The 23,520-nt window shown below is 41.8% G+C and overlaps 2 protein-coding genes across 2 annotated transcripts; one reads left to right on the top strand and one right to left on the bottom strand.

Annotated features, from left to right (window-relative positions):
- Nucleotides 1-1,409: 1,409 nt before the first annotated feature.
- polr2d.L (polymerase (RNA) II (DNA directed) polypeptide D L homeolog) lies at nt 1,410-6,817 on the top strand. The gene is given in 4 exon segments (NM_001093846.2): nt 1,410-1,499; nt 3,689-3,869; nt 5,123-5,218; nt 6,583-6,817. Coding segments are annotated over 4 exon segments (429 nt in total). The 5' UTR covers nt 1,410-1,426; the 3' UTR covers nt 6,662-6,817.
- A 3,561-nt stretch (nt 6,818-10,378) lies between these two features.
- On the bottom strand, nt 10,379-21,363 carry LOC108717086 (dysbindin domain-containing protein 2). The gene is made up of 4 exons (XM_018263844.2): nt 21,211-21,363; nt 19,038-19,173; nt 13,407-13,535; nt 10,379-11,208 (listed from the first exon to the last, which is right to left on the bottom strand). Exons 1-4 carry the CDS (start codon nt 21,226-21,228, stop codon nt 11,006-11,008), a joined length of 486 nt encoding a protein of 161 aa, XP_018119333.1. The 5' UTR covers nt 21,229-21,363; the 3' UTR covers nt 10,379-11,005.
- Between the last annotated feature and the right edge of the window lie 2,157 nt (nt 21,364-23,520).

The following is a 23,520-nucleotide window of genomic DNA, read 5'->3' as shown; positions in this document are numbered from 1 at the left end:
TATACCTAATACTGAAGTGTAAAGTGTCATTTTTCACCTTCTAAAGCAGCTCTTGGGGGGGTCGCCGACTCTGTAACTGTTCTAAACTGATAAATTTAGTTGTTACATTTCTTATCTTTGTCCCTGCTCAGGATCCCTGAGTTTCATTAAAGAGGTTGTTCACCTTCAAACTAGTTGTTTTTAGGTAGATCACCAGAAATAACAACGTTTTCCAATTATTTTCTATGTGTCACTGTTTTTTTTCCAATATTGAAGTGTAAAGTGTAATTTTTCACCTTCTGCGGGTCTGGCCACTTGAGCAGATTCGGGGAGATTAGTCGACCCCAGCAACAAATCTCCTCTTCTTCGTTTTACGAAGTTGCCTCACGAGGAAACTTGGAAAACAAAGCGCTACGTGTGCATTCCCCCAGGCAATTTTCATTTCATCCGGCGGATGGCAGGGGGAAGGCAGTTTAGGGAGATTGACGCCCCGAAGAAGAGGAAATTTGTCGCTGGGGCTACTAATCTCCCCGAATCTGCTCATGTGGCCTGACCCTAAAGCAGCTCTGGGAGGGAAGGGTTGCCAACCCTGTAAACTGTTTTAAATTGATACATTTAGTTGATACATTTCTTATCTTTGTCCCTGCTGAGCAGAATCTCTGGGTTTCATTACAGGCAGCTGTTAGAACTGATACAATAGTTGCTAATACTCCAGAGATGCTGCTGAGAAATGTATCAACTAAATGTTGCAAAATTGTAACAGTTTAGAGTCTGCGGCTGAATTACTGAGCTGCCAGAATCAAACACCAGAGACACAAACATTCAACTTTAAACTTAGATTTTGGAAAAACAGTATGGGTAAAGACACATGGGCAGATTCGGGGAGATTCAGGGTCAGACTGGGGCCCACCGGGACTGATAGCCATGGCCTCCCCTCTGGCCCCCGGATGACGGCACTCATGCGCGAATTTCACCCTGCGCATGCGCTGACGACGTTGCTCAGCGCGCATGTGCTGAGCACTTGCACGGCGATGGGGGAAAAAAAGTATTTTGCCGAGAGGGGTCTTAAAGAGAGGGGGGTCTGACACTGGGGAGATTAGTCGCCCCCGGCGACAAATCGCCTTTTCCCGAACTACTGCCTTCCCCGTCCATGTGTCCTTACCCTAAAAAATTAAAAGTAATTGAAAAAAGTCTTTATTTCTGGTGAACCCTAACCCCCTCTAATGGGGTGCGAAACTACTTTAGTCTGCCGATATTTAATAGCGAGAAACAGAAGGCTTAAACTTTTGTAGGACTGTCCGAATGGCTCCCCTACAGCCACACTGCAGTTAAACTTCCCCGCGTGTGTGGCGCTCCCGGTGTTTCAAACTTCCGGTTGCAGTCACGTGACATCGCGACGTACCAGTAAGCGCTTGTGGGTAACGGAAGTAGTCACTAGAGAGCGGTAATGGCTGCCGGCGGAGCGGAGACGCATTCGGGGGATGCAGAGGAAGATGCTTCGCAATTATTGTTTCCCAAAGGTACGTGGAAGAGTACATTCTTATACCTATCGGTCCAGGCGTGGGCGCTTCTTCGTTTTAGCGCTCTCTGACACTTGGGATGCGCATGCATGGAGCAAGCATTTTACGCGGAATAAAACTGCTGGCGGAAGGATACAATCCTGGAATCACATTGTTGCGCGCCAGGGTCTTTAGTGTACAGGTTACACACACAAAGCTACGGTAGCGCAGTAATCCACGGGAATGTAATCCCTGCAATGTATTGGTTCTACCATAGAAAACTTAATAAGGACAGGGAACCTGTACGGGTTTGTGATCCAAGGGCACCAGCTGCTATTGGGTAACTGGAACCATAACAAAGACAAATAGCTCCTTAAAGGAACAGTAACGCCACATTATTTTAATGCTCATTTCCCCCCCAGCTACATTAATAGGTAAGGCTTTCTTCCCCTTAGATTTTTTTTTTTATTTATCTTCCGCTTGAATTTGACCAAAGTGTCCCATAGGAGAAAGGCAACGGCAGCTTTACTATGTCTATGCTATTCCCAGTGAGAAAGAGACTCCTTTATAAATACTGGGCAAATACACATGGGCAGTAACCCATAGCAACCCGTTGGTTTTTTTTTTTTTCCAGCCAGCTGCAAGTAGAACAAAAAAAGTAAAGCTGGCCATAGATGTAAAGATCTTTAAAAGATCTTTTCGTTCTCATGAGACCACGATTGTCTCGAAATGATCGTTTAAACGTACAATTTGTCCATCAACTAAAAAGACCATTTCAGGAGATATTTCCAGGAAAACTGAAGAGTAGCTGCCTGCTTGTCCCAGCAAACATAGATAGATTGCACTGGGGCCGATACATTTTTTTTTAATCTGGCCGATCAATTTTCTGACAGATGTCGGACGAAAAATTCGTAAGATGTGCGATCGTCGATTCCCACTAACTTCATGATAATTTGACGGATTGGTCGAATTTTGCTAAAATCGGTCGTTCACCAACTAAATATCTTTGCGTCTATGGGGACCTTAAGACGCTGCTTGGTTGCCATGGGTTACTGCCCAGCTGCAGATTTGCCCAGCCTTTATAAATCACCCCAAACTTGTTTTCTATAGACCTGTCTCCCTTTCTGTAGCAGTTGAACCACTAGTTAGGTTTAAGGTCTGTGGCAGCTGAGAGCATTCTGCATGTAATATGCCCACGTAATAGGGCTGAATCACAAACAAGCTCAATGGGCTTTACAGCCAAGCTGACACACGGGCAGATTTATCAAAACGTGGGGTTAACAAACATTCACTCACTTTCTATTTATTCCTATGGGAGTTTTAGAATTGTATTTCTCAAATGATGAACTCTAAATTTCACCCAGTGATAAATATGATACTATAATCCCAAAAGAATGAGGTAAGCTCTGATCTCACATTTTGATGAATCTGCCCCATAGTGAATGTTATTTCAAGATGATGCTATTGCCATGTGTCTGTGTGATAAGCGATCCTATACACTCAGTTTACAGCAATTTAGAGAAGCCTGAATGTGCCGATACTCCTGGATGCCTTACTGCAGCGAGGGTTATTGTTGCTGTATGATCTCCCCAGAGATATAATATAACAGCCAATATTTAAAACCATATGTTCTTTGTCTGCGCCAGTGCAGCCCTTAAAGGAATTGTTCAGTGTAAAAATAAAAACTGGGTAAATAAATAGGCTGTGCAAAATAAAAAATGTTTCTAATATAGTTAGTTAGCCAAAAATGTAATGTATAAAGGCTGGAGTGACTGGATGTGTAATATAACAGCTACAACACTACTTCCTGCTTTTCAGCTCTCTTGGTTTACACTGACTGGTTACCCTGGTTACCAAGCAGTAACCAATCAGAGACTTGAGGGGGGGCCACATGGGTCATATCTGTTGCTTTTGAATCTGAGCTGAATGCTGAGGATCAATTGCAAACTCACTGAACAGAAATGTACCATGTGGCCCCCCTTCAAGTCGCTGACTAACTCAGAGTTAGAGAGCTGAAAAGCAGGAAGTTGGATTCTGGCTGTTTTATTAGACATCTGTTCACTACAGCTGTTATATATTACATTTTTGGCTAACTTACTATATTAGAAACATTTTTTATTTTGCACAGCCTATTTATTTACACAGTTTTTATTTTCACACTGAACTGTTCCTTTAAGGTTTTGCTTCCTTACATAATCTCTCATCCGCAGAGTTTGAGAGTGCCGAAACCCTGCTGAATTCAGAGGTGCACATGCTCCTGGAGCACAGAAAGCAGCAGAACGAGAGTGCAGAGGAGGAACAGGAGCTCTCTGAGGTCTTCATGAAAACCCTTAACTACACTGCCAGGTTCAGCCGCTTCAAGAACAGAGAAACCATTGCTAGTGTCAGAAGGTATGTGGGGGAGGATGATTATTTACCATTTGCATGCCTCTGAAACTATAGCAGTGAGACTGATAGGACCTTGTTTTAGGGGTTAATACTCTTGTAGAGGCCCCCCCCCCCCGAACCATACCCCTAACCCAATATTGTTGCCTTGTTTGCCTTACCTCTTCACAAAAAAAAGCATCATATTGCGGGGTAGGGGTACCATCTTGTGCTGAATCCCTTCCCGAGAGATCACTGAGCAGGGCTGTGCACAGGTGAAGCACATCTACATCGGCTTTAACTGAGAAGAAAAAATGGTGCCTGCCAACCCCACTCTGCTTTTTCTGAAAAGATAAAAACATTGCAGTACAAAGCTAAAGAAGGGGATTGGCCAAACGCTGACCCTTAAAAGGGAGTATTAACAGAGTGAAAGGCTTTGGTTTACGGAACGTATTTTAGGACATTATCGTATGCAAACTCGTCTCTTAATTAGGGATGCACCGAATCCAGGATTCAATTCGGGATTCAACCTTTTTCAGCATGATTTGGCTGAATCCGTTTCGGCCCAGCTGAACCAAACCCTAATTTGCATATGCAAATTAGGGGCGGGAGGAAATTGCACAACTTTTTGTCAGAAAACAAGGAAGTAATTTTTCCCCTTCCCATCCCTAATTTGCATATGCAAATTAGGGTTTGGATTCGGTTCGGTATTCGGCCGAATCTTTCGTGAAGGATTCGGGGGTTTTGGCGAATCCAAAAAAGTGGATTCGGTGCATCCCTACTTATTATACTCACTTATCCGAAGAAACTGCAGTCACACCTCTGTGGTGCCCACATTTACTGTTGCAATCTCCCCCCTCGTGACTCATTCCTCAGACCTCCCTCCTCAGACCTCAGTCCTCATTACAAAATCCCTCAGCCCTCCGTGCTCAGACCTCCGCTTGTAAGCCAGGCTGATAGCTGAGGAGGGATCAATTTTGTAATGAGGACCAAGGAGGGGGGCTGAGGAATGAGCCACGAGGAGGGAGATTGCAACAGGTGTGACTGCAGTTTCTTCAGATAGTGAGTATAATAAGAGACAAGTCTGCATACTTCTTCTTTAGGAGAGCGCATGCAGGAGCGTGTGTTCTCCTGATGATATCCTAAAATGCTTTCCATATTGGTTTAAAGTTAAATATGTTCTATAAATGGCACACTGGTTGCATTCAGCAGCAGTAACATTAACTTATGTCTCTCTTGAAATGACCTTTGTAACACCTATTGCTCTGTGTCCTTGCAAGTTTGCTGTTGCAGAAGAAGCTGCATCGGTTCGAGCTCGCCTGTTTGGCCAATCTGTGCCCAGAGACGGCAGATGAGGCTAAAGCCTTGATCCCAAGGTAATTGGAAAATGCAACTGAATCAGAATATGCTTTTCACTTTTCTTATTTCTTCTTATGCAAGCAATCCAATCCCTCTCCGTCTGTGTTCTTACTCACTTTCCAGGTCCCTTTTCTAATGAAATAATCCTTTCAATGTCCTTTTTATCCCCCACTTCTTTAACTCGGAGCTCAACTTGGTGTATCCCTCACGTCCCAGGCAGATTGCAATACCAGTCTGATATCCTACCTGCTTTCTTTTGTAAACCGTGAACTGTGCTTGCTTCTTCCTCGAGGCATTTAATGTCCCAAATTTATTAAAAGAACAAGCAAAGGTTTAATGAATGGGAAGTGCCAATTAAATAAAAAAACATAACTGTCTGTCCCAACCTTAGGTACTTGGCTGGGGAGCACCACAGTCTTTTGGCATATTCCATCTATTCCTTGTGTGGGATTGGGCAAATGCACAGCATGCTGGGACTTAAAATTCCTTTATGGCACATGTGCCCTCAGTCCACACCTGCATAAAGAACAGCTAGAAAATATTTAGGTACAGCGGGCCCCAGTCACATGTACCCCTGGCTAAGGATGTAACAGATTTGCACCCCCAAGTGATTTAAAGAAAAAGTCTGGAGAAGACAATAGAAGAAAAACAGGACTGTTCTATGTTGCTCTGCTCATGAAAGATATGAGAATGTTCATCTGTGGTGTCTGATCTGTTCTCTGGATTGTGGTACTGTCAGAAAAGTGACCAGCAGGTGGCAGTGCTGTATTCACTATATTAGCAGGGAGACAACAATAAATGTAAATTGTGAGTGCTTATAAGAGTGCTCTAATCAATTTTACTTAAAATGTATTGCCTTTTAAGTTTATTAGCGCTGCTGGGTGGGGAATTCCTCTGTGTTTTTATACTTTCCTTTGCCTTCTGTTTCTTCTAAACACGGGGCACTTTGAGAGACTTGTTTAAATCCCCCCAAAAATGATGTGCCTTAACCTGCCCCCCAACACTGGATCCTCTTTATCCTGCTCCACTGAAAGTTTTAGGGGGAGAACTCTGCACTGGCACCAAGTTCTAATGCAAATCATTGGTAAAATCTTGTCTCCGCTACTGAGCTGCTATAAAATGCAATGCTAAGTTTGCTTTAAACAATGTAGTGCTCATTTATCAATACTGGGCAAATTTGCCCTTGGGCAGTAACCAATCAGTGATTGGCATTTTGTCAGCCAGCTGCAGTTAAAACAATGAATGCAACAATTCAATTAGCCATGGGCTACTGCTCAAAGTATATTTGTCCAGTGTTGATACCGGAGCCCCTGTGTAAAATATTGGTAGTATCTGAATGTTATTTCCTTGGGTATCACCTTTTTCTTTTTCTCCCATTAAGCCTGGAAGGGAGGTTTGAGGAAGAGGAGCTGCAACAGATTCTAGATGATATTCAGACTAAACGAAGCTTCCAGTATTAAGGAGGAAACTGTACTCTTCCCTGATAAGACATTTGTCCTGGTGAACTCCCGGACTTCTCGACATTCAGTCCTGTGTTAGGATTATTTGCTCAGTGGCTTTTCACTGCATTTAATTTTGTGAATCTTTTATTGTTAATAAATATTTTGTTCAGTTTTCTAAAATATTTTGGTTATTCTATTATTATTTATCACAACATTCTACAGCATTCAGTCTGCTATAGGTTGTATAGTGAACAAGAATTGATATACCGACATTCTGAGGCAGGAGACATTAAAGGACAAGTAACACTAAACATTAAGTAGAAAATCCATTCCTCCCCCTCCAATAATACTGCTATCCTGGATAAAGTTAACTCTCTTTAATACTTAATACATAAATAGTGCAATAGCTCACTTCTGGTTTGTTTTAAAAAGGCGATGTGGCGACCTACACTCACGTGCACGCTCCAATGTCCTGCTAGCCGGCTTCTTTATAAAACCGGAAATTACTGGGGCAGCTGCTGTTCAGCCGGTAACTTTTTATTAGCTTGTCTCCTTCTCTGTTTGCCTTGGCTGGTACAGAAGCCCAAAAGCATTTCTAGGCTTCTTCAATTAAGCTTTAGTTCTCCTTTAAGCTTTTAACAACCAAAGAGGCTTCTTACATGTCCTTTAAGTATATAATGAGTTGCCTCTATAAGCAAAAAAACACCAGCTGAGCAGTGCTGCCATAGGTTAATGATCTGCTGAGAACACCATATTCAATATTCCAGGACAAACACTGCCCATTGTGCTGAGGGACTTCAAATCCCAGAATGTATCCCTTTGGCATGGAACAAGGTCAGAGCAGGGCTCACTGACTGCCAGTCTAAGCGGGGGGGGGGGGGGGATGATCCCCAGTGAATGTGAACCTTTATGGTTGCAAGATATTTCGGGGATACTTTTAGTAACTGGGGGTGAAGACAGAATTGATACTAAATATTTTTTTGCCTAGATACACAAGTCGGAGGCATATATATGTTTAAAAATATATTTTATTAAAAATGTAAGATCTGTCCATAAATGTAGAGCAGCATGCATTGCTATTCATTGGTATAGTGTGCTTATGACCTATTGAGATATGTTTGTGTTGAAGGGAACACCATGTACCCCCCCCCCCATGTGTATAAGTAAAGCAGGTCAGGTACTAAAATACCAGTGTAGCAGATGTTTGCACCTGCGTGGCCAAATTGCACTGCTCTGAATGTTTGGCTAATGATCACATCCCATGGAGGCCGATGCATAGCTGTCTGCTACAAAACAATGTGGTTAAAGGGATGGTTCACCTTTAAGTTAACTTTACTATGTTATAGAATGGCCAATTCTCAGCAACTTATCAATTTGTCTTCATTATTTATTTTTAACAGTTTTGTAATTATTTGCCTTTTTCATCTAAATCTTTCCAGTTTTCAAATGGGGGTCACTGACCCCATCTAAAAACAAATGCTCTGTAAGGCTACACATTTATTGTTATTGATACTTTTTATTACTCATCTTTCTATTCAGTCCCTCTCCTATTCATATTCCAGTTGCTTATTCAAATCAGTGTATGGTTGCTAGGGGAATTTGGATCCTAGCAACAAGATTGCTGAAACTCCAAATTGGAAAGCTTCTGAATAAAAATCTAAATAAGTCAAAAACCACACATAATAAAACATGAAACCCAATTACAAATTGTCTCAGAATATCACTCTCTACATCATACTAAAAGTTTGTTTAAAGGTGAACAACCCCTTTAACTGCAAAGAGCATTTTCCAACTGGTCTGACAAATGTCTGAATGAGCCACTGCTGTAAACAGGCTCCCAACTCAATCAAGAAAGGACAATTGTATGAATTACAATGTGTGTCTGTGCCTGGAGCTAGGAATACTCCTGTTCATCTCTTTTCAAGGTGTGGCCAAATTTGTGCTACCTAAATATCACTCCATTGAATAGAAATTAACTGCTCATCAATCACGTTTCAGGTTTTGTGAATAGAGCCCACTAAATTGATTTAGTACTATCTAAAAATGGAGGTGACTGGAGGATAGATAATAAAAAAGGGTTTTATTTATACCAAAAAAACCCCCACAGTGGCTACAAAAAATTGGCAGATGTACAGTCAAAAAGCTTCCAAGTGAGATCCTAAATAAACATTAATTTATATAAACTGTGTATAAAAGTCAAAAGGCTTTGGCAGGTAAGTGTATATTTACCTGTTCCCGACACACTGCACCTTACTTTGCACATACTGCTTAGTTTGGCCCGGGTATTAATCAGGGTCGGAATTACATATAGTGGCACCCCTAGGCTCACTGCTATTCATCGCCTCTGTCCCCTCATCTTTATTTGTGCAAATTTTCATCATCTGGACTGGTGCAATGGGGATTGTTGCATGGGAAATATATAAAATGATTGTATCTCCTGCAGATCCCCAGTGTTTTTGAACCAATGTGGGTGTGGTTAAGCAGCATGCCGCCTCCAAAAAAAATCCTGCCATCCTACGCCCCCGGGCCTTGGTGTCCTTTCCACAAATCCGGGCCTGGTATTAATACACTGCATTGTGGAACATAAAGCCGGTGGCGCTAGTTCTAGGGTTCTGCACACTTCTATCAATTCCATCCATGGGATCTAAGCACTAAAGCTTCTAAACTATAGGCCAGTATGGTGGGAGTGTGGCAGTGATAGATCTGTTCTGAAAGCCTCTTTGTATGGTTGGGTGATAACTTCTATATACATTGTCACCTTGTACCACTTGCTTGGATCATCCATTTTTATTCCCACTTCATTTCATGCATATTTATCCCATGCGCACCATCATCTGCTCAGCATGGTAACCATCATGTGAGCTTAAAGAAACAGTCACACCAAAAACTGAAAATGTATCAAAGTAATGAAAATATAATGTACTGTTGCTCTGCACTGGTAAAAGCTGTGAGTTTGCTTCAGAAAGACTACTATAGTTTATATAAACCAGCTGCTGTGTAGCCATGGGGGCAGCCATTCAAGCTGGAAATAAGTAGAAAAGGCACATGTTACAAAGCACATAACAAATAAAACACCATTGTATTGGACAGATGTTATCTGTTATGTGCTTTTTCCATCTTTAATAGCTACACTGCAGCTTATTCATATAAACTATAGTAGTGTTTCTGAAGCAAACACACAGTTTTTACCAGTGCATGCTAACTGTATATTATATGTTAACTACTTTTAAACACTTTCATTTTTTTGGTGTTACTGTTCCTTTGGGGTAGTGGCACACGGATTTGTTGCCCGTGATTTTTTACGTATGACTGCAGGCGTCAAGTTTCCCGAATGTGCCTCTCCATTGCCAATAATTGAAATCGCTGGCGGTATGCCCAACATATCGCTAAATCGCCCAAAGTTTCCTCCAGAGGCCACTTTGCTTAGTGAGACAATGCATGGTGTGAGTACAGATTTACTAGTGTGTGTTTTACTGCTCCTTCCAACCTAAAGCTCCAGAGGAAAATATCACTAGTGAATGTGTATTAATGCGTATATAGTGAATAAAGTACCCCCTCTTGTAAAATATAAGGATATTATAAGTTACCAAGGAGTTTCATGACCATATAAAAACACAAGGTAACTTCTAATATCCTCATACTTTGCAACTGGGGGTACTTTATTTATTATAATACACACGTTTCAGGTGAGTCATGTGACCGTAATGACATCAGAACTCACCGTTTATAAGGATATAATTTACAAGATATTCATGGCTTTTGTATATTATATAGTGGTACACCCACAAATCCATGCAAGCTGTATCATGAAACATTTTACTCTGTACAATATTCTGTTACTTGTATTAGCTAAGATTTTTGTGGACTGGCTTTAATCCTATGCCAGGGTGAGGCAAACTCAGCCATAACTAGAACTCCCAGCGTCCCACTTCCAGTGAAGTTGCAGAGGGGCTTATGGGAATTTCTAGTTCGGCCAAAGTCTGCCACCCCTAGAACTAGGCAGCTATAAACCTAAGTTTTTATATTGCTACTCCCCGTATCCTGTATAGAGCACCTATGTCTAATGGGACATTCCATTGACATTGTCTGTTCAATAGTGTTAGTCTGCTGGTAAGTCCTTTGCATATTGTGTAACCAAAACAAAACTGTACCCTAAAACCATACATTATATAAAATAGTACAGTATGTACCAAGAAATAATCTAGAACAATCTCCCATGTTTGTTGTACGCTATTGTGGCTTTGTATTCCAGTGTCAGTGCTTCTTTCTGGAGAAGAATCGGGATGAGGAATGGGGTATGAAGTTGCGCTGAGTGGCATCATGATGTACAGAGAAGTACAAAACGACTGGCCCAGTCCAAGCTTAGCCCCTCTCAGATGTCCCTGTCTCACAGTGGTTGGAGTGAGCAGGTTCTGAGCTGACAATGTCCCTTTCATTGTCCCTTTCACTGTGTTCCTCAGATTCCTCCTCTCCTTCTGCATCATCATCATCAGTATCATGGCTGGCTTGCTGCTGAGTGTCGGGAGAGTCTGGGATGCCAAAGAACCAGGAATCTTCTACATCAACTGATAAAAAAGCAGAAAACTGTTGTGAAGGAATGTGTCGATCACTTTAGGGCAATGGTGTACAGGTTCAGAAAAGCATGATCCCCACGAATGTCAGTTCCGATCATTTGATTTTAGAATTGCATAATCCTAACCTGCTGAATAGTGTAATCCCCGTGAAAATGCTTCCTGCTGCATATACACAACTCAGCTGGTTCGGTTAGTGCAAGGAATGGGATTTTCTGTGAGAAACAAAACACAACGTGCACCATTTCCCCTAGTGTCTGCACTGAGATTATGGGTTGCTCCCCAGTAGGGGTATGTTGGCTTGTGATGCTAGGCTGCGTTGTATCTCCTATGGGAGTTAGACGTCTTTAGTCCATGTGCGGATTTTCATTAAAGGGATACTTTCATGGAAAAACATGTTTTTTCCAAAACACATCAATTAATAGTGCTGCTTCAGCAGAATTCTGAACTGAAATCCATTTCTCAAAAGAGCAAACAGATGTTTTTATATTCAATTTTGAAATCTGACATGGGGCTAGACATTTTGTCAATTTCCCAGCTGCCCCAGGTCATGTGACTTGTGCGGCCTGCACTTTAGGAGAGAAATGCTTTCTGGCAGGCTGCTGTTTTTCCTTCTCAATGTAACTGAATGTGTCTCAGTGAGACATGGGTTTTTACTATTGAGTGTTGTTCTTAGATCTACCAGGCAGCTGTTATCTTGTGTTAGGGAGCTGCTATCTGGTTACCTTCCCATTGTTCTTTTGTTTGGCTGCTGGGGGGGAGGGGGGAGGGAGGGGGTGATATCACTCTAACTTGCAGTACAGCAGTAAAGAGTGACTGGTGTTTATCAGAGCACAAGTCACATGACTGGGGGCAGCTGGGAAATTGAGAAAATGTCTAGCCCCATGTCAGATTTCAAAATTGAATATAAAAAAATCTGTTTGCTCTTTTGAGAAATGGATTTCAGTGCAGAATTCTGCTGGAGCAGCACTATTAAATGATTTATTTTGAAAAAAACATGTTTTCCCCATGACAGTATCCCTTTAAGGATAGGAAAGGCTAAGCATCCCCAAACCAAATTGACAACAAAAAGAAAAGAATAAGGAAAAGCTCCCGGTCCTGCCACAAGGGGATTGGCTAGGCTTAGGGAAGGTTCAAATTTCTTCCTCCATTGTATTGGACAGAGCTTATCTGTTATGTACTATGTAACCTGTGCCTTTTCTCCTTTTTTCAGCATACACTTTGGATTTTTTGCAAATCATCTATGTGTTGCTGGTCTTCATAGATATATGTATTGAACCAACATCTGTTGAGACTGAAACATTAGTGATGAACAACAAAATGTATTTATTGAACCAAAGACCTGTGAGTGAGGTGTAATATGAAGTATTATAATCTCCAGACTCCTGCACCCAGGCACACGTGTGGCTGTTTTGTATAAATATGTATATATTAATACATCTTAAAAGGGTGCTTCACCTTTAAGTTAATTTTTGGAATGTTATAGAATGGCCAATTCTAAGCAACCTTTCATTTGGTCTTCATTAATGTTTTCATTTTTTAGAGTGTTTTAATTATTTGCCTTCTTCTTTTGACTCTTTCCAACTTTCAAATGGGGGTCACTGACCCCATCTAAAAACAAATGCTCTGTAAAGCTACAAATGTATTGTTATTGCTACTTTGTATTTATCTGTCTATTCAGACCCTCTCCTATTCATATTCCAGTCTTTTATTCAAATCAAGGCATGGTTGCTAGGGTAAGTTGGACCCTAGCAACCAGATTGCTGAAATTGCAAACGGGAGAGCTGCTGAAGCTAAATAACTCAAAACCATAAATAATAAAAAATGAAAACCATTTGAAAATTGTCCAGAATTTCACTCTCTACATAGTAAAGTTAACTCAAAGGTGAACAACCCCATTAACACCAGACAGTATCAATCCTATCTATCAAATACATTTGGACTGTTCTTATATCCATACAAATAGTCCTACAATAATCTGCTGCTCCCCACATGTCTCAGTACAGCTAATACGCTCATACTAAAAGTCTGCTGATCTGTGCACTCATACTGTGGCCCTGGAAACATTTCCCACCAGTGGATTAGTATATAGAAAATGAGTACAGAGGATTTTAGTCACAAAACTAATGAGTAAAAGGGAACTAGCAGTGACTGTTGCACACACACACACATATATATCTCTATATACTTACTGTTAGGATCTGTAGGACTGTCAGGATCCTCTGACTGCTGAAAGGCGTCCAACTCAGTAACGTCAAGAGGGTCTGTTAAGTCCAGACAGTCAATATTGACTTCCATTGATGATACACTGTCCAGAGTAGCTGCAGCCATAATAGAAACGTTACATATACAAACAGTGCAACAAACAATACTTATATTAAGTCACAATTTTAAGTGCAGTGCAACATAATTTGTAATGTTGGATCATTCTGTGATAGTATAGGCATGGGACCTGTTATCATCATCATTTATTTATATAGCGCTGTCAAGATACGCAGTGCATTGTTATCCAGAATGCTCTGGACCGGGGTTTTTTCCGGATAACGGATCTTTTTGTAATTTGGATCTTCATACCTTTAAGTCCACTAGAAAATCATGTAAACATTAAATAAACCCAATAGGCTGGTTTTGCTTCAAATAAGGATTGATTATATCTTAGTTGGGATCAAGTACAAGCTACTGTTTTATTATTACAGAGAAAACGGTAATCATTTTTAAAAATTTGGATTGTTTGAATAAAATGGATTCTATGGGAGACAGGCTTACTGTAATTCGAAGCTTTCTGGATAATGGGTTTCCGGATAATAGATCCCAAACTGTACTTGGACCGTATCTTTATATTAGTTATCTGATCTGTGACTGCAGGAGTAGCAGCTCCTACCCTTCACCTTGTAAATCAGAATCCTTACCAGGGAGACATCTGATTCGACGAGACTCCCTGCATGGGCAGCAATTACCTAAGCCTAAGTTGGATCTGTCATTTAGAATTAAAGCCTGTTTGACGCCAAAATGGTTTGACGGGGTGTTTCACCTTTAAGTTAACTTTTAGTATGTTATAGAATGGCCTATTCTAAGCAACTTTTAAATTGGTTTTCATTATTTATTTTTTTATAGTTGTTTTTTTTTTTTATTTGCCTTTTTCTTCTGACTCTTTCCAGCTTTCAAATGGGGGTCGCTGACCCCTTTTAACAAATGCTCTGTAAGGCTACACATGTGGGGGCAGATTTATCAAGGGTCGAATTTCGAAGTGATAAATACTACGAAATTCGACCCCCGAATGGCTTTACTTCAAATATCGAATATCGAAGTTTTTTTCACCGAATTTGACCGTTTTGATCCTTAGAATCGAACAATTCGAAGTATTTCATCCATTGATCGATCGATTTTTCTTCGACCTAAAAAAACTTAGAATAATGCTCTAGAAGGTCCCCAAAGGCTAACATAGCACTTCGGCAGGTTTAATTTGGCGAAGTATTGAAGTCGAAGTTTTTAAAAGAGACAGTACTTCGATTATTGAATAGTCGAATATTCAAAGTATTTTTACCTCGAGTCGAATTCGAAGTCGTAGTAGCCTATTCGATGGTCGAAGTATCCCAAAAAATACTTTGAATTTAGAATTTTTTTACTTCGAAAATTCCCTCGAATTCACTTCAACCCTTGATAAATCTGCCCTGTAGTGTTATTGCTACTTGTTATTACTCATCTTTCTATTCAGGCCTTTCCTATTCATATTCTAGTTGTTCACTTTCAAAGCAAATAAAATAATTCCAAAAGTACTTAGGAGACCACCCTTGTGCATATTGACTTTGCTCTTAATCTATTTAAACTGAACTTTTTGTAGCCACTGATGCACAGAGCTGTGAAATTTCAGTATTTTGCACTTGGGGCGTCACTGCTTTGAGGCTCGCTGAGACACAGCATCTCTCTCCTTATGCAGTCATTCTTCCGACGTGGCAAAAAATATGCCTCATAGCAAAAAAATAAAAACCACAAGACTCTGAATTCATTCACATAAACCTAATTGGGACTTTCCAGTTGAGAGTTTCTCTTTACTAGATATACAGATATCTGCATAAGGGAAGTGGAACAGTTCTCTCCTACCTACACCCACTTGGATTCAACCACAGAAAGAAATCCACCTTATGAGAAATAAGGACAAGCACATACATCTGCAGTGAGGGGGTGGGAGAAATGATATCTGAAAACAATAGAAATCTTAATTCTTTCACTTAAAGGGGCTGTTCACCTTTAAATTAACTTTAAGCATGATGTAGAGAGTGATATTCTAAAACAAGTTGCAATTGGTTTTCATTTTTTTTTATTATTGTGGTTATTTAGCTTTTTATTCAGCAGCTCTCCAGTTTGCAAACTCAGCAATCTGGTTGCTAGGATCTGAATTACCCTAGCAACCATTAATACAAATAAGAGCCTGGAATATGAATAGGAAAGGCTAGGAAGAGGAGTAATAAAAAGTAGCAATAATAATAATAAATGTGTAGCCTTAGAGAGCATTTGTTTTTAGATGGGGGTCAGTGATCCCCCCATTAGTAAGAAGAAGGCAAATATTTCAAAATCTAAAAATAAAAAATGAAGGCCAATTGAAAAGCTTTTGAATTAGCCATTCTATAACATACTAAAAGTTAACTTAAAGGTGAACAAACCCTTTAAGTGATCACTTGACTATTATTATACAGCTCCTGCGGCCATTGCAAAATTTGAAACCTATTTTCCTTGCAGATCTATTTTTTGACTGTGCCTCTGCCCATCAATTAGCAGTAATAACGCCCCGCTGGATAGCTTATTTAAACACACACACCACCAGCTCTAAACTCTCCCCGGGAACTTTACAGTCTACCGCAATAAGGTAAACTTTCCCTTTAATTTAGAACATGTAACAATAGCTGACTGAGTAAAGGTCAGTGTCCTAATTCCAGACTGCTAAATAGCTTCCTAATGATTCTTTTTATAACTACTGGAGTAGCCTACAGCAAGCCCCTCCTTGCCATGGGACACGATCAGGACCCTGGCTGCTACAACAAATGTATATATATATATATATATATATACACACCCCATCGGGGATTGCCATATTGCTTTATACTTATGTTTTCCATAAGCTTCACCTTGGCAATGCAGACTAAGAAAAGAGTGGGCTTACATTCGTATAGATATGATGAGACTATAGGAGTAATATGACATCACTGCAGTAAAGAGAGAGAATAAATCAGCGGGAGTTGCTATGTGTAATGTGATTGTGTGTTTATGATGGATGGCGCTCCCTCCTTCATGCACAGCCAGGCGAAGGCTCCCATTTCTTTGCTGTATGATGTAATGTCAGGCACCTGCATCATGTTCAGGGTACGGAACACTCTGTCAGTTCTGGGAACGCAGCCCGCAGGGATTATGCTCCGTTTAAAGGGGTTAAGATAAAGTTCATCTCAGAATTGCCGTGTAGACACTGATATCCTGAGACCATGTGCATCTTTTATGTATTCGTGGATAGTTATTATATGTTATCACCTATCTCTTTATTCAGCCCCTCTCACAGTCTGTCTTCAAAACACCATCAGGTTGCTGTGATCATTTGGCCCCTAGAAACCAGGTAATAATTTAATAAGTCCCAACTGGAAATGCAATTAGGGGCTGCTATGTAGCTCAGGTTTCCCATAAGCAGAAATGCTGCACCTTGGCACTGCAGACTATGATAAACGTGGGCTTACATTCCTATGGATAGGGTGGGACGGTAGAAGCTAAACTGGGATTGTGGAGTTTGTAGTTCACAAGCTGTAGAGCCACAGGTTTGATGGTTTGGGGAGATGGAGAAAGTAAGTAGTAACCAGGGCAGAAAGCAATAATCTGCTATCAGTCAATATGGGTTTGGTGAGACAAGATGCATACTGGGTGGGAGGTTGCAGGAAATTCCATCATACTGGGACAGGCATGGAAACATACTGAGCAGGGTCACGTGATTGTGTTGACAAGAGAAGGTCATGGGAAGAAAATAGGTGTCAGCTTGGAAAATATGAAAGAAGTACTTTACTATTTAGCACTGCTGTGAAAGAGTTCTAAGAGGCAGAACTGGTATATAGAGTACAGGACGTGTGCTAAACTAGCTATGGGTAAATCAAGGGCAACTTGTTTTCTAGCTGCTCAAATAATTCACATTCAGTCCAAGCTCTGAATTCATTTAGTCTACATCAACCTCAACCTCAAACTTTTGCTGGAATTCTTTTCCATTTATCCACCTCCTTTAGTCTAACATTCTGCCTTTTAACCCCATATCACTCTGTTTCTGTCTTCCTAACCAGAAATTGGACGTGTCAGGATTATAGCAAAGTGCCCCAAGAAAGAAATGATAAAGTTAGTAAATATATACTACACTAATGCCACAGGGGTAGGGGCAGCTGGCCATAGACGTAAAGATCCTATCATACGAATCCTCGGTTCGTACGATTTTCGGACCCTGTGTGGACAGTCCCGACATTTTTCATCCCATGGAGATCGGTCGTTTGGATGATTGGCCAGGTTAAAAGATTTTCAGTGGGAGACTGTCACCAGGTTTGTCTGATATAACTTTCATACGATTGCTGTCAGGGGGCAGAACATCGCTGATCTGTTCTTTTACTACTGTATTTAAACTGATGGTTAGTGGCAGGTTGGGAGATGGGGAAGTCCGATCATTCGAGAATTCGAACGATCAGATCTTTGCGTCTATGGCCAGCTTAAGGGAGTCAGGAGTAGAGCCCTCTGAAGCCTGGGATCTCTTGGTAACCCACTGGCCCCAATCACTCATTAAACTGCTGCAGTGGTGGATTTCTGGGCAAGCACAGCGGGATATGTTATTAGCAAATGTGCTTCTAATGCACAAACATGCCCTAAAGTGCAGCACTGGAGTTTATGGGCTGATAGACAACCCACAACTCTTTCATTCTAGCTGTAAACTACAACTCTCAGCCTCCTCCCTGTCCATCAGCAGATGCAGGGATGTGTAGCGTAGCTGGAGGGCCACAAATTGCAGACCACTAGCCTGTGACGCAGATGTTTCCAAAACCGAGCATTTCTGTTAAACAATAGAATAGCTGAGTACATTGTGCAAACAGATGTCACTTTGTAGCATGTACAGACCCATCTCCGGCACCTTCATAATAACAGGGCAGTATAAGGGCACCCCGTAAAGCCTGACGGCAGTTTCATGGCACATGATCAGAGTTAGAGCTTAGCCTCCACTGGCACACATGTGTAACCCACAGGGGGAGAATGCTGTGGGCTAAAACTACTTTGCTGTACTCTAACAAGATGATGCCCAGGGCACTGCAGCAATGTGCCACATTTAGAACTAATATACTAAACATTTCAGGGCCAGGACATTCCCCCAGTTTGGGGCTCTAGCCTTTCTGCATTGTCAGGGGCCCCAGCTTCTCTAAATCCAGTCCTGTCAAATTGGAATGTTTGAATGAGCTGCATGGCCTGTGCGTGACCCAACTCGATGTGATGTCACAACGGGGAACGTTTTGGGTGTGTTTCTTACTTGCATTCTTATGTATTTTATCTACAATTAACCCTTCTGATCACACACAGTTAGGTGACATGCTCCAAGACCAGGCCCAACTGGCAAACTGTGGGTTTTGGCAAATGCCAGAGGGGCTGCTGTAAGTTGCCATAGTCCCTATTTAGTGGGCTGGTGGGGGGCTGCTTGGGCCTCTGTGTAATTGAAATGCCAGGGCCTTATTTAACTCCTAGTCCAGAGCTGTCCAAAACTGCCCATGCAGTAACTACATGAGGCTACCACTTCTCACCACCTCATCACCCCGAGGATTACTTACGTCGCCAGCCCTCATTCAAAAACGGACAGGAGGGGTAGTACAGATCAGCATCATGTTGGAGAACATCTTCAAAGAACTTCTGGCGCTCCCGCAAGTGCTGTGTGGCAGAGACCTGGGAACGCACCATAGGATGACCCTAAAAACAGTAGCATATACTTAGCATTAGAAACACGCAACTAGTATGAAATTAGGCACACTGTCTATAGCAGCATGTTACTCACAGATGCCTATGGGCTGCATATCTGGTTGGCGGTACCTATAATCATAGGTGGGTACCACAACCAACATCCTCTAGCTCAGGGGGTCCCAAACCTTTTTTTACCCATGAGCAGCATTCAGATGTAAACAGTGTTGGCGTGTACCACTTTCCAGCGCTTCAGGGAGGTCAGGGAGGGAGATAAGGAGAGGGAGCTGGAGGGACAAGGGGCAACGCCCAAAAGAGACCGGTCCCACCGGGTTTTTTCCCCATGTCCCGCTGGCCCAGTCCAACCCTGGATGTTAAAGGAGTTTTGGAGCAACAGAAGAATGAATAATGTTCCTATGAGTGCCAAATAAGGGCTGTGATTGGCCACTTGGTAGCCCCCTATGTGGATTGTCAGCCTACAGGAGGCTCTGTTTGGCAGTACACCTGTGCAATCAAAACGTGCCCCCAAGACTGGAATTTAAAAATAAGCAGCTGGGAGCAACATCCAAGGAGTTGGAGAGCAACATGTTGCTTATGGTTGGGGTACACTGCTTTAGCTGTTGCTGAACTACACCTCTTGTCACTGGAATGTTGGAAGTTATAGTTTAAAAGGAAATAAAGGGCTTCAAGCTAAGCACCCTGTATTAAGGGTGGCAAACTAGGAGTTAAAGGGGTTGTTCATCTTTGAATTAACTTTTAGTATGATGTAGAGAGTGATATTCTGGGACAAATTGCAATTGGTTTTCATATCTTATCATTTAGGGTTTTTGAGTTATTTAGCTTTTTACTCGGCAGCCCTCCAGTTTGCCATTTCAGCAATCTGGTTGCTAGGGTCCAAATTTCCTTAGCAACTGATTTGAATATGAAACTAGAATATGCATAGGAGAGGACCTGAATAGAAAGACGAGAAATAAAAAGTAGCAACAGCAATACATTTGTATCCTTACAGAACATTTGTTTTTGGATGGGGGTCAGTGAAATGTCAGAAGAAAAAGGCAAAATAATTCAATAATCCAAAAACTATGAAAAGTAAATCATGAAGACCAATTGGAGTCAAATTGCTTAGAATTGGCCATTCTATAACATACTAAAAGTAAAAGAGAATTCAACCGCCCACTGTGATAAGTCCCCACTGCCCCCCCTCCTTGCCTCCCCCCTGCTAAGTGTTACCCCAGAATTGTGTCCCCTGTAGTATTACTGACTGCAAATGCAGCGTGAGTGCAGCGGAGCTCACGGGCGCCATCTTCCGTTGTTTCGGTAATCTTCGGGTCTTCTTCCGGTGCTTTGGCAATTTCCGACACTTCCGGCGATTGCGCAGTTGTCGCAAACTGGAAAACTGCTACAGCTGCGCATGCAGCGATCACTCTACGAGGATTACCGAATCGCCGAAGCAGGGGCGCTTTGCCAATGAGGCGAGTTGAGGTGGCAGCAACCCACTAGGTACCAGGGGCAGCAAAAATGCTGCTCCTGGTACTTTAAAAGCCAAATTTTCTAGGCTCTCTCTAGCATACTGGCCCTCTCTGCCACCCTCATGGACCCCCTGGACCCCCTCAAGTGTAAAAAGGTAAGCGCACAGGGGGGGCAGGATCGCCGCTGCGCCAAAGATGTCGCCCGTGAGCTCACTCTATATTACGGTCAGTAATAATAAAGGGGACACAATTCTGGGGTAACACTAAGCAGGGAGGAGGCAGGGAGGGGGACCAGTGGGGTCTTATAACAGTGGGGGGTTTAGTTCTCCTTTAAAGGTGAAACAGCATTTTAACCAGAGTAACCAGCTTTCATGAGTCCTCTGTAATACTGTGCCCCCCATAACTTCACAGCTGCTACCTGTGACCTTTACAGCAATGAGTATAGAGGAATCTGTGCCAGGGGAGGGGCAGTTATTGGGCAAACTAGGAGCAACAAGAGAGCTGGTCACTATACAACTTTACATACTGAATCCCCAGGGCCAGGGATGGGCACCAGCCCCCATGTCACCCAGTTACTTACCTGCGACCTTGTAGTCATGTCCAGGCCGGTTGGGAAGCTCAGAGCGATTCTGTGCCGAGACTCTCACTGATCTAACAGCGCTGGGAGGGGAGGGAGGGCCAGTCACAGGGAATTAATCATCAGAGGACGTGTAAGTAAGCCCCGCCCCTCCTCACTCATCCTCCTCACTGGTCGCTTATGTTACAGTATATATTATACTCATCGGAGCCTGTCTGGATACTCCTGGCTTATTTGGGCTGTTTCCAGTGTGCTGCTCTCTCTTGACCACAGTTCCAATCATTAAAGGGCTTATTCACTTTTGAGATAACTTTAAGTATGATGCAGACAGTGATCATCTGAGACAATTTGTAATTGGTTTTTATTTGTTAATATGTGTGGTTTTTGAGTTATTTAGCTTTTTATTCAGCAGCTCTTCAATTTGCATTTTAAGCAATGTGGTTGCTACGGTCCAAATTCCCCTAGCAACCATGCATCGATTTGAATAAGAGACTGGAATATGAATAGGAGAGGCCTGAGTAGAAAGATGGGTAATAAAAAGTAACAATTAACAATACATACGTAGCTTTACACAGCATTTGCTTTTTACAAAGGGTCAGCGATGGCCATTTGAAAGCAGCAAAGCGTCAGAAGAAAAAGTCAAATAACTCTAAAACTATAAAAAATAAAAAACAATTGGAAAATGTACAAACATACTAAAAGGTTCCTTAAAGGTGAACCACCCCTTTAACTGACTGTTCACTAACCCCTTGGGTGCCTGCGATTCTCAGCTACTCCCCAAATTGAAGAAGGTGAATAGACTATCTAGGAAACATGGAGGTGCCCCATAAAGAACAGAAAGTGCTTCTGCACTCAAAAAGCTGGACCATTAATAACAGTAGCAGTGGGGGCCAACAGATTATATCATTAAACTAGAATTCTGCCCAAAATACATTGCTGCAAAATGGGTCATCAGAGTTTGTGTTTTTTTTTGTTAAAGTAACTGATCATTTTCAGTAGTTTATTCCCTTCTGGTTCTAATTCTTGAAAAATTCTAGCAGAAGTCAGGCCTTTTAATCAGATGGTTTCTGGAGTCAGAAAATGAAGTGCAAAGAATGTAAGCAAATAGAAATAACCCTCTTTTAAACAAATACACTCACAGATAAAGTGAATAATGTAATAAATAGATATAGGAAAGTTGCTTAATGGCACTTGATCACCAGCCGGGGAAACATCTCTCCCACACTCAATAAAGTGCAACAATACCTGCACTTCATTCATTGGAATTGTCACGTGATTGCTGGGAAATTGTTCAAAATGCTTCCTTCCATATTTTCCATGGAAACATAGGGGTTTGGATACATAGGGGTGCGGATACATAGGGGTGCAGATAAATAGGGGCACGGGAACATAGGGGTGCAGATACATAGGGGTGCAGATACATAGGGGCACAGGAACATAGGGGTGCAGATACATAGGGGCACGGGAACATAGGGGTGCAGATACATAGGGGCACGGGAACATAGGGTTGCAGATAAATATGGGCATAGGAATATAGGGGTGTAGATACAGTACATAGGGGCACAGGTACATAGGGGTGCAGATACAAAGTGGTGCAGATACATGGGGTGAAAAATAGATTCATAGGGGAGCAGATTAATAAAATATGCATTGACTGTGTTATTTTAACCTTACCTTTATGAACACATGGAGTGATATGTGTTAAAGATAAAAAGGAATTTGGGAGTAGACATTAGAGGTAATGTTTAGGATTATGATTGGTCTGTATGGAAGGAAGTGGTTAGAATTTTGGAGAGGGGGAGTTAAATGTAGAATGGGTAAGCACAAGAATCTGTTGAAGGGCTGGAGTAGGATTAGTACAGAGATCCTGGGCAACAAGATTACATAGACTAGAAGCAGATAACTAGGGGAGGAAAAGACAGTGGATTAAATAAAACTAACTAGATCTGCTTAGTTATTTGCGGATACAAACAGATCTTGCTTAATTTGACCAAGTGGTGGGCCAAATAAGGGGATACAATCATCTGGGAGTCTGGGCTCTGGCTGGGACAAGGTCTTTGACAAAAAGCCCATAACCTTTGACAACGGCCTGATCTCATTCTAGCTAAATGCTGTGCTAAGCTAAAGGTATAGGCCAGGCTGCTTGATTGATATCTAGACAAGGAATACTGATTGGGGAAGGCATTGCTGAGAGCCCATACACAAGTCCATAAGCAGCTAATCTATATCCCTTGGCAGTGCTTGGTCCTTGTATTTTCGCACTTCTATCTTTGCTTAAACTTCTTATCTGGATCTGACAACTCACATCCCCAT

This window comes from Xenopus laevis, chromosome 5L, assembly GCF_017654675.1.
Source record: "Xenopus laevis strain J_2021 chromosome 5L, Xenopus_laevis_v10.1, whole genome shotgun sequence".
In the NCBI taxonomy this organism is placed as follows: Eukaryota; Metazoa; Chordata; class Amphibia; order Anura; family Pipidae; genus Xenopus; species Xenopus laevis.
Note: the sequence above shows the minus strand (reverse complement) of the source record. Positions and strands in the feature narration are given on the sequence as shown.

Bases quoted from the DNA above. Each gene is read 5' to 3' on its own strand.
- LOC108717086 (XM_018263844.2), bottom strand. The intron at 13,536-19,037 runs GTAAGTAATCCT...TTATGGCTGCAG, and splicing joins TTTGAATGAGGGCTGGCGAC to CTACTCTGGACAGTGTATCA. The intron at 11,209-13,406 runs GTAAGTATATAG...CTTTTTTATCAG, and splicing joins CAGTCCTACAGATCCTAACA to TTGATGTAGAAGATTCCTGG.